The sequence below is a fragment of the Tauraco erythrolophus genome, chromosome 6 (genome assembly GCF_009769465.1).
Source record: "Tauraco erythrolophus isolate bTauEry1 chromosome 6, bTauEry1.pri, whole genome shotgun sequence".
Classification (NCBI taxonomy): Eukaryota; Metazoa; Chordata; class Aves; order Musophagiformes; family Musophagidae; genus Tauraco; species Tauraco erythrolophus.
Genome location: NC_141470.1, coordinates 72,096,365 through 72,114,527, shown reverse-complemented (window position 1 = coordinate 72,114,527; position 18,163 = coordinate 72,096,365). Strand labels below are relative to the sequence as shown.

Below are 18,163 nucleotides of genomic sequence, written 5' to 3'. Positions count from 1 at the left end.
CTCCCAGCTTCTGGAGCACTAAAATTGAACGGAAATTTAATAGGAAGGTGAGAAAAAGGCTGATGCTCAAATGCAGCCCTGCCAAGGCTCCTGCCTTTCGCTGCAGAATCACCCACCTGAGACTACCAAAACTATCCCCCTGCGCTCGGGCAACTCATCTGCCAAAAATACTGCGAGTCTCAGAGAGCTGCAGCACGACAGCAAGCGCCAGCGAGCAGACCGAGGTGCTGGCTGACAAAGAAAAAAATCTATAAACAGGTAAAAAGGAAAAAAAATCAATTTTCCATCCATAATTCCAAATGAGAAAAGAGATTTACTTTTTTTTTTTTTTATGAAAAAAGCAGCCTTGTGGTTGCTTTCTTGATAAGACGGTTTGGTTTAAAAGATTTTTTTTTTTCCTCTTTTTTTGATTCAGCAGCATCATAAGCTTTGTTACTGCTCGAGATGGCACCTTTCAAAGCTGGTCCAAAGCGTTTCCTGACGGATAACAGCCCCGCTGACTTTGAGGCTGCCTCGAGCCTCCAGGCAGGTGGGTTTGAGAGGGACCTTTGATTTCGGCTGCACCAAACCTCACAGGCTGCTGGTCAGCTCTGCCAGAGCAGATGGAGGAGACAGTTTGAGAGAGAAACATTCTCCAAGGAAGCAGACTGGATGGATCAGCCCACCTTTATCCTGCTCTTCTCTGCCTGCACACAGATGTGTACTCCCACCCCAAAACACACAGATGCCAAAAGCTGCTGCGTCCAGAGCCAGCTGCTTTGGATCTTAAAAAGTTGTAAAATAAGCCTGGATAAGAAAAGCTTGGGAAGGTGGAATGAATCCAACATTACCAACAGGCACTGAGACACATGGACTTGTTTCGGAGAGGTGCCTGGAGAAGGCAGCCAGCCTGGGGCAGATCCCACCTTCCCCACGTTGAGCAGCACCTTATGCCGTAACAGATTCCCTAAAAAGCAGCAGGATGTCCTCAAGACAGGAGGTGCTCCCTTCCTGCTTCAAAAATGTTATTATCGACTTTTGTGAACGAGGTTCTGTATCAGTCCAGAGCCTCTCACTTGGCTCTTCCAACGAGGAGCCACCAGCATCTTCCCAACAACGTTCAATGGGCCACCAATCTTCCACGCAATGTTGGAGCGAGGACGACTACCAGCAATGGGAGAGAACACAAGAGCAGGGTAGTAAATAATTTTCATGCCCTGTGAGGCACTGAATATTCAGCTTCATAAAAACAGCACTGATTTTAGAAAAGCACTCTTCTTGTTTGGGGTGTTATCAAAACATCTGGACACTTGGCTCAGGTTTTGTTTTTCCTCTTAGGACTTTTTTTTTTTTTTTTTTCTCCTTCACCTAGGACTAGACAGAGATCACTTAATTTAAAAGAAAAAGGGCTTGGCTTAGAACATGGCTTTAATGTGTGACTGCAGCTGAGAGAGGGCAACTGTGCGCCGTTAAAGTAGGGTCTTCTAAGACACAGCCTGACCTACGCCTTCCGCGGAACCAGCACAGGCTAAGCTTCAACTTATCTATTTTTACATCTTCTCATTAAATTGTGAACAGCTACAAAATACACAGAGAATCAGCACATCTCTCCTTCCTGGAGAAACATCACTTATCTGCAGACTTCAGATCTCCAGTGAACCTCCTCTCCTCAGCTTACTGCAGTTCACAGTTTCCACCAGTCGTATGCGACTGAAAGAGGGAGGTGTTCAATTCATAAAATGATAGAATGATTTGGGTTGGAAGGGACCTCAAAGATCATCTAGTTCCAACCCCCCTGCCATGGGCAGGGACACCCTCCCCTACACCAGGTTGCCCAAAGCCTCATCCAACCTGGCCTTGAACACTTCCAGGGATGGGGCAGCCACAGCTTCTCTGGGCAACCTGTTCCAGTACCTCACCTCCCTCTGAGTGAAGAATTTCTTCCTTAGATCTAATCTAAATCTCCCCTCTTTCAGTTTAAAGCCATTGCCCCTTGTCCCATCACCACACAACCTTGTCCAAAGCCCCTCTCCAGCTTTCTTGTAGCCCCTTTAGGTACTGGAAGGCTGCTGGAAGGTCTCCCCAGAGCCTTCTCTTCTCCAGGCTGAAAAAAAAACCCTAGCTCTCTCAGTCTATCTTCACAGGAGAGGTGCTCCTTGTGAGGTATTCCAGCAGTTCAAAATCAAATACGTGCAGTGTGAAACGTGGCAATCTCAGCTAATTACAGACATACCCTCAGCTCTCCGTACCGTTCACCAACTGAGCAAGAGGAGGGGACACAGCAGAAGGCAAAGTGGCAATGGCAGAAGGGGGAACAGAGAGCAGGCTTGGTTCAGAGAGCAAAGGGAAAGATGGAAATGGAAAAGCAGAGCTGGGGGGGGATAAAGCATTACACTTGCATAGGTCTTGAAAGGTCCTGATCTAAAATGACCTGTTAACAGGGAACCCTGGGTGGTGACAGGGGGACGCAGCTGTAGCACACCTGGTAAGACTCTATCTTTGACTGTGATGCTATAAAATAAAGTTGGGCCTGGAAAATGGTAGTTTCTGTTTAACTTTTGTTTTCTGCAGGGCTGCAATGCTGCGGTTCCAAGGACATTCCAGACCGAGGTGCACAGTGAGATTCCCTCGAGCTCTCCCGTGCCCCCTCTCCAGCTGCTCACTCCGGTGAGCACCCTGCCTGCTTTCAGTCGTCCCTGGCCTCATATTTATTTTTCCTTTCCTTCTACCAATCTCTGTGGATCTCAAACACTCACATCAGGACCCCACGTTAAAGCACAATATAGACTCGCTGATTTTTATACCACGTTCCTAGCCAGGAATTCCAAAGTGTCGTGAACTTTTCTGCTGTTGATGGTTCTTCTGCAATGTCCCAACATCAAACCAACAAACTGGACAAATACCCTCTTTGGATCCTCTTGCGTAGGTCTCTACCACCCTGCACCAGTCTAGTCCTGAGCAGAAGACGAAGCCGACCAGTGCAGACTCCGAGACAGATGGGGCAGAGGGAAGGTGCCACCGGGCACGGCGGGGGCTCACCTGTGGCCGAGGATGGCCGGTGACCAGGCAGGTCAGCTCCAGCGTCTCGCCCTCGCGGATGGTGTAGACCCTCTCGGAGTAGCGCTCCTCCTCGATGTTGCACGCCAGTCCCGAGTGCACGATCCGCACCGTGGGGGGGGCTGCAAGAGCCAGAGAGAGAAACCAGGTGAGCATCATTCCCGGCACCCCCGGAGCTCGCTCGGACCCACTCCCATTGCAGCAGCAATTTTTTTTATTATATATCTTTCTAAACGCATTATCGCACTCTTTATGCAAATGAGAAGCTTTAATTAAACCATTAAAATTAAGCAGGAGAAACGGTAGGATTGATGCTGCGTCTTTCCATAGTCAATCCCAAAATCCTGTTGCTGTCAGAGGGATCAGGATTTGGACTAGAGGTTACATTCAAGCAGAACTCTTACTTTAATTCTCATGTATATGCAACCTGAACTACAGGAGTTAACGCTGTTCTACACGTTGTACCTGTAGGAAAACTGCAACGTTGTTGTTAATACCACACGTACAAATTCCAGCTCTGCTCCAGCAAGTCTGCAAAGCATGTTCTTGGCTCTGCAATTTTCTTTTATTTCTGAACCACAAAATTCACAGCTATTAAAATTTTCAGCGAGCGGATCGATAAGATAAGAAAGTTGATTTACAGTCCTACTGACAAATGAAGTAACATAAACTAAACAGCAGAAGAGATAAAATGTCATTCTGGTGAGTTTAAAGACCCGTTATTTCACCCTCTCCGCTCAACTATTCTCTGCACCTGGTTGGTAAAAGTAGATATGCCTCGAAGTCATAGAATCACAGAATGGTTTGGGTTGGAAGGGACCTTGAAGATCATCCAGTTCCAAACCCCCTGCCATGGGCAGGGACACCCTCCACTACACCAGGTTGCCCAAAGCCTCATCCAACCTGGCCTTGAACACTTCCAGGGATGGGGCATCCACAACTTCTCTGGGCAACCTGGTCCAGTACCTCACCACCCTCAATGTAAAAGTCCTCACTGAAGCCTTAAATCACAACCAGAAAGCAGAACAATTGGAGCTGAGCCCAACAGGACTCGAAGCTGTAGAGCTCCCAGCCCCTCTTCCCACGGGTAAGAGCCTTGTTCTGCTGGGAAAACATCCGTGTGTTCTCCCCTCGTCCCTTGCCACAGCTGTACCCCCTCCCCAAGGCTGCAGCTCCGTTTCCAGGGCTCCGCGCTGCGCATCGCCTCCCTCCCACACCACTTCTCCTTTGCTCAACTCAAAATTGCTCAGCTGAGACCCACGTCGAGCACACGTGAGATTCCCAGGGTGCACGGCTCCGGCACCCCTGTGGAACCCCCCCACCCCAACACCAGCACACCACTGCTGGGCTGACCCACGCAGAGGTCCCACCCGACAGCGCGTTGTGCTGTCGAGCGCTGCGCCATGCATAGGCTTGATACAAACCTGCTAATAATTCAAGTTTCCGACCTCTGACAGAGGCTGAAGAAAATGAGACTCAAGCAAAGGACCCTGAACAGGACAGCATCAGGTCAACTAAACAAACAGGAAGAGAATAATTATTTCAGGCAGTAATGACTAAGCCTAATATTCCCAGCTACCTTGCATTGCCCTGGTCCACCTCGGTCTACTATATCTAGATCATTTTTAATAGGCTTGGCCTGTGTTAACCTGTTCAGCAAGTGTTTAAGAGATCTCCTCTTGGAGGGCCTCTCTGCAGACTACTGGCACAGGCAGAAGTGCTCCTGCAGGGAATGGGTGTTTCCTGCATTCCTGGTGTCCTCGTAAGTCTAACGGTACAAGGCGACACAAGTCTGGAAGGCCATCAGATCAGCAAAGCTTAGGGTGGAGGGGACTGCTCATGACTAACCAAGTGGGCACAAGAGCAAAAAGCCCCCCCAGGGTCACAGTCCCCCATCAGGCAGGGGTGGCCCAGCAGCTCCAGCTATGACAACAGCAGCGAGCTCCAGCAGATCCTCCAGCCACCATGCGCTGAGCTCCAAAGACCCATCGACTCACCCTCTCCACTCTTCTGTGGGCAGTCCCTATTTATCAAAGATGAATACAGGTTAAAGACCGATGCATCCCTGCTCTTGGCAGTTTTATGAGGCCACCAGAAATTGCTCCCTAGCATCAGCTATTTCCAAGTATGACACAAAGACTGAACATATACGCAATGCTCAGCTTATGGTCACCTTAGTCAGACACGTCTATCCACCTGCCTCCCCCTCACACAGGGGCTTTGCTTTCCTACTGCTCAGAACTGCTTTGCAGCCCCAGCACCCTCCCCGCAGGATTACACAGTTGGCGCTTTGCAAGGCTAAAGATGCTATTTACCGCGGAGAAGAAACAAATCGAACCCATCCAACCCTTTATACTATCAGTCCAGGTGGCCCTTCCCATGGAGCTCACTGTCCCTCCTGCAACGACAAAGACGTCCTTGTCTAGGAGTCAGTCCCATGGGTCACACTCTGACCTTAAAAGAATCTGCTAAATTTTTTATTTTTTTTTTCCCCCCCCTAAGTAGAACGGCAACACTAATGCTCGGTATACTGAAGCTTTCCCTGTCCAAGGAGAGCTGCTCCCCCTCCTCAATGCCCTGGAACATGGAGCATCCTCCTTGTTCAGCCACCGTACAACAGGGCTCTGGGCCACAACTGGGGTGTTGATGATCTCCCACAACGCAAATGATAAAACACCGAAATGCTAAAGCAGAGCCACGGAGCAGAAAGGTAAAACAAGGTTCAGCAGAGATCATGAGACTTCTGACAAAATTAGAAGAGTCAGCAACATTATGCCAACATCCTGCTGCCTTTTAAATCCATATTACATTAATATTACATTTTCCTTCATATTATATTCATATAACTTGAAATTACATTTGAAGTGTCCTTCATTTTAGTGTCTATGCCACTGCTCCATATCCATTAGGTTTGGAAAGGCAATACAGAAAAGAAAAAATACTCTCCTGTGTATTAGAATGGCAAAATAATACACTCCTTTATGAGGAGATCAAACAAACAAAGGAAAATCAAAATATTCTTAATTCTTTAAATTTCAAAGCCTTCAGAAGTCATTGCATAATTATGAAACATCACCTCCCTCTCTACTGCAGGAATATTCATTACGGCTACTTCTGAAATATGCCTCCAAGGATTTAACACCAGACGAGACATTAAAGTAATATATACTCGGCATTTATTTTGTTTGTGGCATTTTAGAAGAATTTGTCTTGTGATTATACATGTTAAATATTGCATGAAAGAATCCATCACCGTGCTGTTCCCGGCAAGGCGCGCACGGAAAAGCCAAGTGTCAGGTCAGAAGGAAAAGCCGTAACAACAAAACTTTCCAGTACTTAAAGGGGAAGGAAAAGCCACAACAACTGCAGCTTTCCAGTACCTAACGGGGGCCTACAGGAAAGCTGGAGAGGGACTTTTTACAAGGGTGTGTAGTGATAGGACAAGGGGCAATGGCTTTAAACTGAAAGAGGGCAGATTTGGGTTAGATAGAAGGAAGAAATTCTTCCCTCTGAGGGTGGTGAGGCACTGGCACAGGTTGCCCAGAGAAGCTGTGGCTGCCCCATCCCTGGCAGTGTTCAAGGCCAGGTTGGATGAGGCTTTGGGCAACCTGGTGTAGTGGAGGGTGTCCCTGCCCATGGCAGAGGGGTTGGAACTAGGTGATCTTTAAGGTCCCTTCCAACCCAAACCATTCTGTGATTCTATATGCCATAGGTCATAAGTTTTTAATGCTCATTTAATGTTTTTAATGCAGGAGGAACAGTAAACAACAGTGCAATGAGTTGTAAAGGGGGGAAAAAAATAATAAAAACTACGTGTTCCTAAAAACAGCTTCATGGTTCCCCTAACTCAATAGATACTCTGCTTTATAGTGTCGAAATCAGGTCATCCTGTGACAGCAGTGTTGGGAAGCAGCAGCGTGATTTAATTAGCTCAGTGCCTTCTTATGTTAGTGCTATCAATCAAGGAGCCTTCCTGAGCTCCGGAAACGCAGTTGGAGTTGCAGAGATGTCGGGAAATAGGAAAAAACACGGCAAAAATCAGTCCAATCAAAGAGGAAAGAAAGCTGACTTCGTCCTTGTCTTTGCTAGTCTGGTGGGCAAGGTCAGTTCGGAGGAGGAGAGTACACGACGGATGCTACCATGTGCATAAAGTAGGTGGGATGTATTTAGTGATACACAGGAACCTTTCCAACTGCAGACCTCTTACTATCACTGAACTATCAAGGCTACTGAAAGTAACATATAGCCATAACCCTATTTAAAAAAATAAAATTTTAAAAGAGAGCAATACTAAAGAAGATATTCGAGAGTTTTAACCAAATGTAATAATTTCAAAAATCTCCACAAGACCACCTGTGCTTGCTCAGGTGCACTTTGCACAATATGGACTGAACCAGGACGGCCACAACTGATTTCAAATGGTCCTTCCTAGGGCAAGCCCCTTGCACGGGTCAGCATCACGCCACCTCGAACCTCCCTCTGTGTTAGGTACTTGGCATTTGTCTCAGCTGGGACCTGAAATGAAGAATGTAATCAATACCCCGAATATTCACTAAATAAAAACTTGTTGTATAACATTTCCCATTCTCCACTTCCCCCAAGAATACTACACTTTCAAAATAACAAAAAAGCTAGTCCAGTAATAAATTTATTAGTGGACTGAATCATAGAATGGTTAGGTTTGGAAGGGACCTTAAAGATCATCCAGTTCCAACCCCCCTGCCATGGGCAGGGACACCCTCCACTACACCAGGTTGCCCAAAGCCTCATCCAACCTGGCCTTGAACACTTCCAGGGATGGGGCATCCACAACTTCTCTGGCCAAATGTTGCCTAAACGTTCTCTGAATGTCACCTAACCTCTAGTTGGAAAAGGACATCATGTATCACCTGTAGCACAATGCTCTAAACACGGCACTGATGAGAACCATCGCCACAGAGCAGTGCGTTCATCATGGCAACACCACTGAGATTCCAGTTCACTTCATTTGCAATTAGGAGAATTAAGAGCCGATATGAGTATGGGAAAAATTAATTCTGAAAGCTGCAAACACATCTGCAATTACTTTAAATCTTCTCTTTCGAAGAAAAAAAAAAAAGGATTATTTCCTCCTTATGCTGCAGAACTGCATGAAATTCACTGGAGGCTTCGCTCTTGGCTAATTGGTTTTACATGGGAAGGCTGATGATGCAGAGCATCAGTGTAAAAACCACAGGAACAACGAGCAAACGATGCCCACGTGCAGCGGAGAGTCCGAGGCTGAGCACGCGGACGTGTTCCCAGCGCTGCTCCCCACGACGGATGGTGGGGCAAAACCAGGAATGCAGCCAGGGAAGGCGACCACCCCCCGTGCACCTGTTTCTGCCCTGTCCCTGGAGTCCCCATGGAGTGGGGCAGGAGGGAAATCAGCTCCAAACAGCACGTGGGACCAAGGAACCTGAAGGAAGCCATGCTAGGATGCTGCGAATTCCGAGTGCTGCAGCAGAGCAGGAGGGACTACTGATGGGTAAAGCAGGAGTAAATGCTTTAAAGGAGGAGAAGCATTTTATTTGTGACAAATACATTCCACATTTCCCAGTAGAAGCATTTTAAGTCTCCTATTTCACCTCTATATCTCATTTTAATTACGCTTTAAGTTGATTCTGCACGTTCCACAAATCATGAAAATGTTGTCATTGCTCAGGTTAAAGGAAATCATCACAGAACCTGGGTTCTGATATTGTTCCGTTTAATTCTCTCGCCATTGTTTTCCAACAAAGTCTCGACTAAATCTCTGTGTTAAGTGGAACTTTTCACCAGCAAATAACTGGCCAGAGATAATCACATTTGGGAGGAACTGTAACACTGAGGCTCTCCACGCCTGGCAGCAGCCCCAAAGCAGATGGTCTCCAGTCTGACTGGTGCTGTCTCAGCCTTTGGTTAATTGAGGGACCACAAATATAGAGCATCCTTTGCAAAAAGCTCTTCTAATGTGAGTTTTCTATGGAAGCCAGAGAAGGAACTCGTTCCCAAACACATGAGAACTTGTTGAATAGGTAGAGCTAACTAGAAACCAACTTGCTGCTTACTCTTGGAGGGTTGGAACTGGATGATCTTTGAGGTCCCTTCCAACCCAAACCATTCTATGATTCTGCCATCAGCATTTATTTGTCCTTGAAGATTTATTCCTTCTTTGTTTACCAGTACAACGCAAAGTCAGCGAGCAAAGCTGCTCTCTCCATAGATGAACTGAAAAGATCCAAACGAGCCAGGGAAGACCCAAAGCAACCCTGTGGACCTTTCAGTCCCTTCTCTGCTCATCTTGCCAGGACAGCCACCATGTCCACCCGGTGGGAAAGCCCAGCTTTGGAAGACTTCTGTACCATCCCAACCACCATATGTATTTCTGTACATATGGGTGTAAGACAAGCTCCCTCTTCTAGACATGGAATTAACTGATGTCAGTGCGTTTTTTTATTATTTTTTTTAAGGATTTTTGGGAATTGTCCTGGAATATCAGAGAGATCACCACACACCAAAGAAAACCTTTATCCTGCTCCACATGTTTCTCATACTAATCTACCTCTTTCCACCTCAGCTGAGCCATCAGAAAGACCTCTCTGCAATATCATCTCAGCTGCCGTTTCCGCAGGAGCAAAGGGCCACCAACACAACTGCTGTTGCTGGGTCATGATCATGCATCTCCATCAAGGCAAAGAATTAGGAATAATTTCCTCTACGTTCTTGCAGGAATTCATCTCCTGACTTACCTCTTGCTCTTCCTTTCACCCATCAAAAGGCCAGCTAATTTAATTCAAGGAGATGGACTGCTCTTCTCCACGTTGTAGGACTGCTAGCTTGCACACTCTCTGATCAAACATTTACAGATTTGGCTGCCAAGTTACTCTCACAAAAGAAACAGAAGGACAACATGGATATCTCTACTTCAACTAGCACTGCACATGGGACATACTCATGACAACAGTCTCTCTCGACCTTGGAAATAAAAACTGAATTGCCTGGGAGTATCAGCACTGATAAAACATCCCAGGCAAGATTTCTGAGGAGGACTTTGGTTTTTTGTTTGTTTTTAAACTGGGTCCTTGCAATGAGTAAAAGAAAGTCATTGAGACACACTGCCTTGTAGCTCTTGCTTCTGCTGGCCACAGGCAATTAAAGCTTAGCACGGAAGTCCCATTTTCCCGTGCCACAAATCACATACTCCATGTTTTCTGTCTTGTAATAGTGGTCCCTGCAACTAGTACTTCTAAACTTCCCAACTTCTTATTCCAGCACGCTCAGAGAATGACACTGTCACGATTTCTTGGTCAGTTCACAACACGCCAAGTTGATACATCCTTTGCCCACAACAGATACGGTATCTTTCCCGGATCACACCGATTTGAGGGGAATTGTCGAGACAAGCGTAGAGGGAAATCTTCCTACACCACATCTTCCTCCCTGAACTGCTCTTCAAACAGTTTGCAACTTACAGATTGCAGGCAGTAGCTTCAATGAGTCTTCTAAAATAAGAAAAGAAATGACCTACAAGTCACGGGCTTAATTGAAGCAACGCTTTGTTGTTCATAGATTCATAGATTCATAGATTTCTAGGTTGGAAAAGACCTTAGAGATCATCGAGTCCAACCATCCCTAATCCCCATTAAACCATATCCTCAAGTAGCTCATCCACCCTATTCTTAAACACATCCAGGGATGGGGACTCAACCACTTCCCTGGGCAGCTTATTCCAGTGGCTGACAACCCTTTCAGAGAAGATGTTGTTCCTGGCATCACAAAACAGACGATGTTGCGAGACCTGTTTCAACAGTATTACGCTCCAGCAGTGAACATGTCTTACTTTTCTGGCTGCTCTGAGCATACAGTAATATGTTGACTTTCCCCCACCTAAAATGGTAGACACACATCAAAATCAAACACATTAAAAATCACCTCTTCAAAAGGAATCCTGAATTCCTCACCGTTACTCCCGTTCGCACACTTTGACAAAGCATCTTTCAGAAATGAGAAAGAAACCTCTGGTAACACAGTTCATGACAAACAGCACCAAGGAGACGGATTCAGCCCTAAAAAAAATCTGTGTGTATATATATATACACACACATATATAGCTATGGAAATTAGCCACAGGTCCCAACACAACATAGCAAAGGTCATGTCCCACTTAGGAAACTCGAAATTACACTAAGCCAAGGCTGTGTTGAATTACAGATGCAGGTAGGAGGGAATCGAGATCCATATCAGAAGCTCTTGGCAGGTACCAGACCTTGTCCAGGACCAAGGATGTTCAGAGTAGACCAACTCTGGACCTTCTTCCCATGTTTCATGCAGTTTCTCCTGTCCCACTGTAACAACCAAAGCTCCATTTGCAGCCAGTACAAGCTGGTGGGGAAATAGGCTGCCTCCACCTCCCATCCCCTCTGCAGCCAAGCATAGAATGAACAAAGCAAGATCCACTGAGATTCGCTCTGAGGTGCGGAGATGTCTCGATCTATTAATCTGATAGTGCCACTATTACGTGGCACTTGCTCAAAGCCACGTCAAGGTCTATGTCATGCCACATCTACAGTAGGGCACTTGCTGACGAACCAACGGAGTGCAACCAAGCAGAATGAGGTTGGGGCTGGCATCCAGTGAGAACGTTAAAATGCCTTTCCCCAGCAGTGAATGAAAAATCGCCGCCTGCTCCGCAGACCTGTACGCACCTCCAGGATCCACGATCATGTCAGATGAATTTAGGTGGAACAGCTCCAAGCTCCAGCACCCCTGGAGCTAACTAAGCCCAGCCCATCCTGGTTTCCCATCATGAAGCACGGCTTGGCAGCGTCAACCCTTGGAAGAGCGATGCTCGGCAATGCACACCGCCCAGCCAGGGCACCTCACTGGGAGGACCATATCTGCACTCCACCACCTGCAGAGGGGCCATGGGTATCTCATGAGAGTAATGATGGAAACAGTCAAACGGTGTAAAACACGGCTTAGACTCAACGACACTGGACCATGCTTGTGTGAGAGGTGCTGGGTGCCTGAACCACAAGCTGTGGGGTAAAAGACAGCCCAGAAGGTTTGGCTAGAAGGTAGGAAAAGACCTTTAAGGTCATCAAGTCCAACCGTTAACTTAGCACTGCCAAGTCCACCACTAAACCATGTCCCTCAGCACCACATCTACACGTCTTTTCAATACCTCCAGCGATGGTGACTCAACCACTTCCCTAGCAGCCTTTTCCACACTGAGCCTAGTGCTACCCCAAAGAGCTTGAGGACTATTTCCAGAGCTCGAGGACTATTTCCAGAGCTCCTCCTTCCCTTGCCCATGCCGGCACATGGGGTGGACAGGACTCTTGGCCCCAAGGGGCTTGCAGATGCAGAAGAACGAGTCAACCTTGCCTCAGAGCACAGCCACAATCAGACTTGGAACACACGCAGAGCCCCCCTGCCTCTTCTGAAAGCCAGGTGCAATGTTCAACTTTCTCATCATTCTGGGCAAAAGCAATAAAAAAAATAGTTTATGAGGGTGTCCCAAAGCAGAAGAAAGTGCTGTAGGTGCTACACAGCCCACACAACTGCCAGGAACAGGGACCGTGTTGTCCTGAAAGGGGCCTGTTGTTGTTTGGCTCAGTAATGAAAGTTTCATTAAATGCTGCACAGCTCTCAGAAAAGGTTTCGGTTTAGTTTGTTGACTAAAAAAAAAAAACACACAAAAAACCACAGTTTAATATTAAAGAGGAATTTTAAAATACATAGCCTTACATGAATGCAAATGAAAAGAATGCTGCTTTAGAGTGTTAAGCAAGAATAAACAGCTTTTTAAGCAGCGATTTGCATTTCTTGTGAGATAGCACAAATCTGTCCCACTGAACAGCGACTCTCAAGGAAACAAACCTCCTTTCAGGAAGAAAAAAATCATTTCTTGAATTAAAATTGTGTTTCCTGAACTTCAGTGTCTCGCACCAAGTTTTCGCGTCTCTGTTTCGAAACACTGGGTGTAGGAGTAACTGCTGAGTGACTGGAATATGTTCCATTATATAAAACTAGAAACACGTTACACCAGATTTTACATATTCCAGGCACTACCAAAACTTGTGCAATTCCTTTCAGCTTCAGCAGGAAAAGGAGTAACACAGTTAAACAGCAAACAAAACCAAAAAAAAGCAACTCAGCAGAAGCACCATGGAAATTATTCGGTTTTTTTCTATTAGGTTTTGTACTACAGGATTTTAATTTCAATTTTCCCAGCTCAGTCTGCCTGCACTGCCAGCCCTGGGCATACTGGGGTGGGAGGGAGCAACAGTGCCCAGCAGCTCCTCTGCTCAGCTTCTACCACCTACAGCTCCACACCAGCCTGCCCAGGGATGCCCAGGATTAACCAAGCATGTTCTTACAGCTTGGGACCTCTTAGCTCAGCCCTAAAAAAATGAGAAAAAAAAAAATAAAAACAGTTATTTATGGAAACTGACTTGTTTGAAGCAACTCTCTAAATTAAATCGTAAAACTTCAGTTTGTTTGTGCAAGAGGTGGTCAGGTTCTTGTGACTAAGCCTAATCTCCCCACTCCCTGGAGGAGCGGAGCCCTCTGGATGCTCTATGAGAAGAGAAGAACATGGCTTTTCAGGAGAGAAGCATTGCCCAAGGAGACCAGCAGCATTGCACACAACCTATCAGTACCAGTGGCCACCAAGAAGGAGCTCCCCAGCAGGTCCAGGGGCTCTCAAGCACAGCCCGACCATCACCAGCAAGTCCAGGAGCTCACAGTGCAGCCTGACCATCACCAGCCTCCACCAAACCCACCAGCTCTGCAAAACAGCCCAGGAAGGAATATCACAGATAGTATTTTCTATCACTGAGTCTTTTAAAACAGTGCTTCTTGTTGAGAGCTTGTCATCAGACAAAGTGCCCGTTTCTATCTGATTTGTTTTCTTTTGAAGGACCTTTTGGTCCTTTAGCAAAAAGACAGTGGTAAGGATGGTTTTGTACAAACTCTTTTCGCATACACAAAAGTAGTGTATCCCCTGGAAAAAGGATCCAGACCAGTTGTGGAAACACTTCCCTCGGAGGCTGAAGCCTTGGTAGACGATGCCATGGCTGATGTGACCCAGAGTTGGCGACAGTCCCGCTCCAAATCTCCAAAGCCAATTCCAACCAACACATCCATGGCTGTGACTCTCCCCTAGATCCTAAACCACATCACTAACGATTGGGTTATTTTCATTTCCATTCTTTAAAGAGAGCATAAACAGGGTAGAGCTGTTATCTCTGTCTTGCTGGTCTAAGATTACACTAAGCAAAACGAGGTATTTTTATAATCATCATAATTTCTGGAGGAGCTGCATACATAAAGCTCACCAGCCCTTGCTCCACTTTATGGACCACCTATATGCTTTGTGCACTCCAAACTGATTGATGCCCATTGTGCTACGGAGTTGCAGGAGCTGGGTCTATCCAGGACTGGGCTGATCTCAAGATACTACAAGCATCAACACTGATTTTTAACTGGATAGAACAAAAGCATTATCTCATTCTTGACCAATCTATTCTTCCAGCTTTCCTGGAAGAGGGGGAATACCAGGACTGAGTTTCCTCAGGGCAAAATAACAAAACCTGACAGCAGGAGCAGAATGTAGTGATAGGACAAGGAGAAATAGATTTAAACTGAAAGAGGGGAGATTTAGATTGGATATAAGGAAGAAATTCTTCACTCTGAGGGTGGTGAGGCACTGGCACAGGTTGCCCAGAGAAGTTGTGGCTGCCCCATCCCTGGAGGAGTTCAAGGCCAGGCTGGATGAGGCTTTGGGCAACCTGGTGTAGTGGAGGGTGTCCCTGCCCATGGCAGGGGGGTTGGAACTGGATGATCTTTGAGGTCCCTTCCAACCCTAACCATTCTATGATTAAAATTCTTATGGGGGATACAGAATGGGAGCAGGTGGGAGAAAGTATGAAACATCCATGAGGAGATGAGGAATTAAGCAGGTAAGCCAGGCGCTGCAGTCCCCATAGGCAGAACAATTTCCAAAGACAATTTAAAATTGGGGGCAGAAGTGAGAAAGGAATTGCAGATGGGCATTGTCTTGTGCTTTTTCATGCCTGCCCTGTACTGGCCATTGGCACGATTTCTTCAGGAAGAGCTTATAAGGCCTTTGTCTTCTGACCTTCCTCAGAAAACGGGCTCAAAGTGACAGACCTCATAAGGTCTGAGGCTGGGGGAAAAGCATGTTTAACCTACCTACAGTGGCTCTACAGAGAGTCAGCACCAGCCTGGGGAGACCAAGTCAACCGGCCAGATGTCTCCACTTGGTCAAGGGATGGTGCGGGAACTTGTCAGGACCCACAAAGCACAGCACTCCACCCCCAACCACTTCAGCTGCAAATACACTTAATCAGTTCAACCATGCAGCAACAACCACATCTGGCACTGAAAAAGTCCATAACACCCATTTTCAATCACTTTGCAATGGAGAAGCTGATTTGCCTTAAACGCACCCGTTTCCTACTGGCACGGGGAACAGAACTGGGGGCTCCACCAGGACTAAGCCTTTTCTTTTCCTCATGTGAAAGAAATCTGGAGCATCAAGCTGTGACGGCTTAGGAGCCTTTCCCAGCAGTCCAGGGAAAACCCTGACTGCTCATAAAATAAATCAAAGCATTCCCAAATTTTAGTCAAGGCATGACATGAGGCAAGATAAGCAGAAGCAAAAGCGCGCCCGTCTTCCTTCTCTTTAGTAAATCACAGGCTGCGTCAGCACAGGAGAGCGCTGCAGAGAAGCACTTAAAATGGAGGGGACAGAGGTCCTCAAATGATGTTTGATGTTCATGATTTTCTGTGCCAACTGCCCACACACGACAGAGCGGCACAGACCCACCACCCAGCCAGCTTGGAAGATCTACCAGGAATTAACGACCTTTAAAGTCCTTTCCAACCCAAACCATTCAATGATTCTAATTAAGGAGGAGATGTTTAAATTTGCCCCAAGGAACTCGAGCAACTCAGTCCAGTCCCTTGTTCCTCAAGGAAATTGGAAGTGCAGTCCCAGTTCCTCAAGGAATCATAGAATGGTTTGGGTTGGAAAGGGCCTTCAAGATCATCCAGTTCCAACCCCCCTGCCATGGGTAGGGACACCCTCCACTACACCAGGTTGCTCAAAGCCTCATCCAACCTGGCCTTGAACACTTCCAGGAACTGGGAAGTTCATAGCATATCTCTGTCAGTCAATCCCTGCCCTCTCACCTTTATGATTCTCTGATGTCTACTAGGAGGTAAGCTCACATTGCCATTTTTCTCCTGGAAGCAGTACTGTCAGGACACTCCTTTGTGCTCAACCAACTTTTTTCCACAAGAACTAGCAGCTGAGCAGTCTTTGAGGCTCCTCCATCAAGTGTGCTTCAAATTGACCCAACTTTTTGGACATTAATTGGCACTTTGGACTGGCAGACAAACCAGCAGAAACAGAAATCACCTTCCCATAGATCTCATTTCCTTGGGAAGCTCAACTAACAGCTCAGTACTGATGCGCCACTGAATACGGAACTTGCCTTCAGAGTTAAGTTCACCATCAGCACTTCCATGATTTATTTGACCAGGCATCAATGAGCGATCAACAAATCAATAAAAATTAACGACAAAAATTATTAAACTCCCACCTCGGCGCTCAGGCAACATCAGGTTGTGTGTTATTGTTTACACGATTTACCAGTCCCTTTTCAGCAGCTGATGACACCTCCAATTTTATTAACGGAGTGCAATTAGCCATTAACTTTAATTACAGAGCCGCTCCTTTCGTGCAAAATTTGCGTAAGCCCGTTAAAGCATTTAGAGTGAGAAATTTCTCCTGGCCAAAATTAATCACCGCTGCAAGGGCTTTCAGAGCACTGAGCAAGCCTCGGGTTCCGCAGCAGCACGCGCTCGAGGGGTGCCACGTCTGATCCCTGATACAGCCACCCAGAAGTGACTTCCCAGGGGTCAGGACCGGCAGAAAAGTGTCCCCAGAGTTGGGGCTGTTCAGCCTGGAGAAGAAAAGGCTCCGGAGAGAACTTCCAGCAGCCGTCCAGTACTTAAAGGGGGCCTACAGGAAAGCTGGAGAAGGGCTTTTTCCAAGGATGTGTAGTGACAGGACAAGGGGCAATGGATTTAAACTGAAAGAGGGGAGATTTAGATTAGATATAAGGAAGAAATTCTTCCCTCTGAGGGTGGTGAGGCACTGGAACAAGTTGCCCAGAGAAGTGGTGGCTGCCCCATCCCTGCAAGTGTTCAAGGCCAGGTTGGATGAGGCTTTGGGCAACCTGGTGTAGTGGAGGGTGTCCCTGCCCATGGCAGGGGGGTTGGAACTGGATGATCTTTGAGGTCCCTTCCAACCCAAACTGTTCTGTGGTTCTATGTAACACACAAACCCAACTCAGCTCTTACTTTCCTCAACTTTATATTCTACTGCAAAACCGTAGTGGAGATCTCAGCAGAGTGCAAAGGCGAAATTCCCGGAGCGGGTGCCAGCCAGGCACCGTACATCTAACCCGCACTGCGCAGACGTGACCGCGGCTCCGGGCTGGACCATACTCTGGGCACAAAAGCTACTGACTGGTGCTGATCCAGGAGGCAATGTCACCAAAGACCTCGCCCCAAGAATGATTCAGATCCCTTGCAAAAGGCATTTGGGGAGGGGAAAAAAAAAGTCTTATAAAAATTACTAGAAAGTGTTATTTTAACTCTTCTTGTTATTTAATGAAACGCCAAGACAAAGTCAAACACTTCCACCGCTGTAAACTCTTGACATTTGGCTTTGCCCATTCCCACACTTAAATAACAAAGCCAAAAAGTTTAAAAGCTCCTCGTAGAGCTGAGCTCTGCTAAGCAGCACAAAGCAAAACCGTATTTTTTATGAACAGAAGGAAGCCAACATCAGCCTTCGCTGCAGAATTAATTTGCAAATCCTGTGAGTAGTCTGCTCCCTGTTATCGTTCCAATTCAGATGAAAAAAATAAGACTTTTAGTTCCTATCATCATGTTGCCTACTCATAGCACTGGGTGTCCGATAGCTGCAGCCCAAGCAGAGCGACAGATCCCATCAAGAGTGAGGCAGAATAATCTATCCACACCTTCCAGGTGTAGGTTTCTTAAGGAAAAAAAAACCACAAATGTA

The 18,163-nt window shown here is 46.7% G+C and overlaps 1 protein-coding gene across 1 annotated transcript in view; it reads right to left on the bottom strand.

Annotated features, from left to right (window-relative positions):
* Window positions 1–18,163, bottom strand: part of MDGA2 (MAM domain containing glycosylphosphatidylinositol anchor 2) — a 403,898-nt gene that overhangs the window by 259,593 nt on the left and 126,142 nt on the right. Inside the window, exon 2 of the mRNA XM_086613247.1 lies at window positions 3,019–3,158. Within this exon, the coding sequence (XP_086469373.1) occupies window positions 3,019–3,158 (140 nt within the window). The remainder of the gene's footprint in view (window positions 1–3,018; window positions 3,159–18,163) is intronic.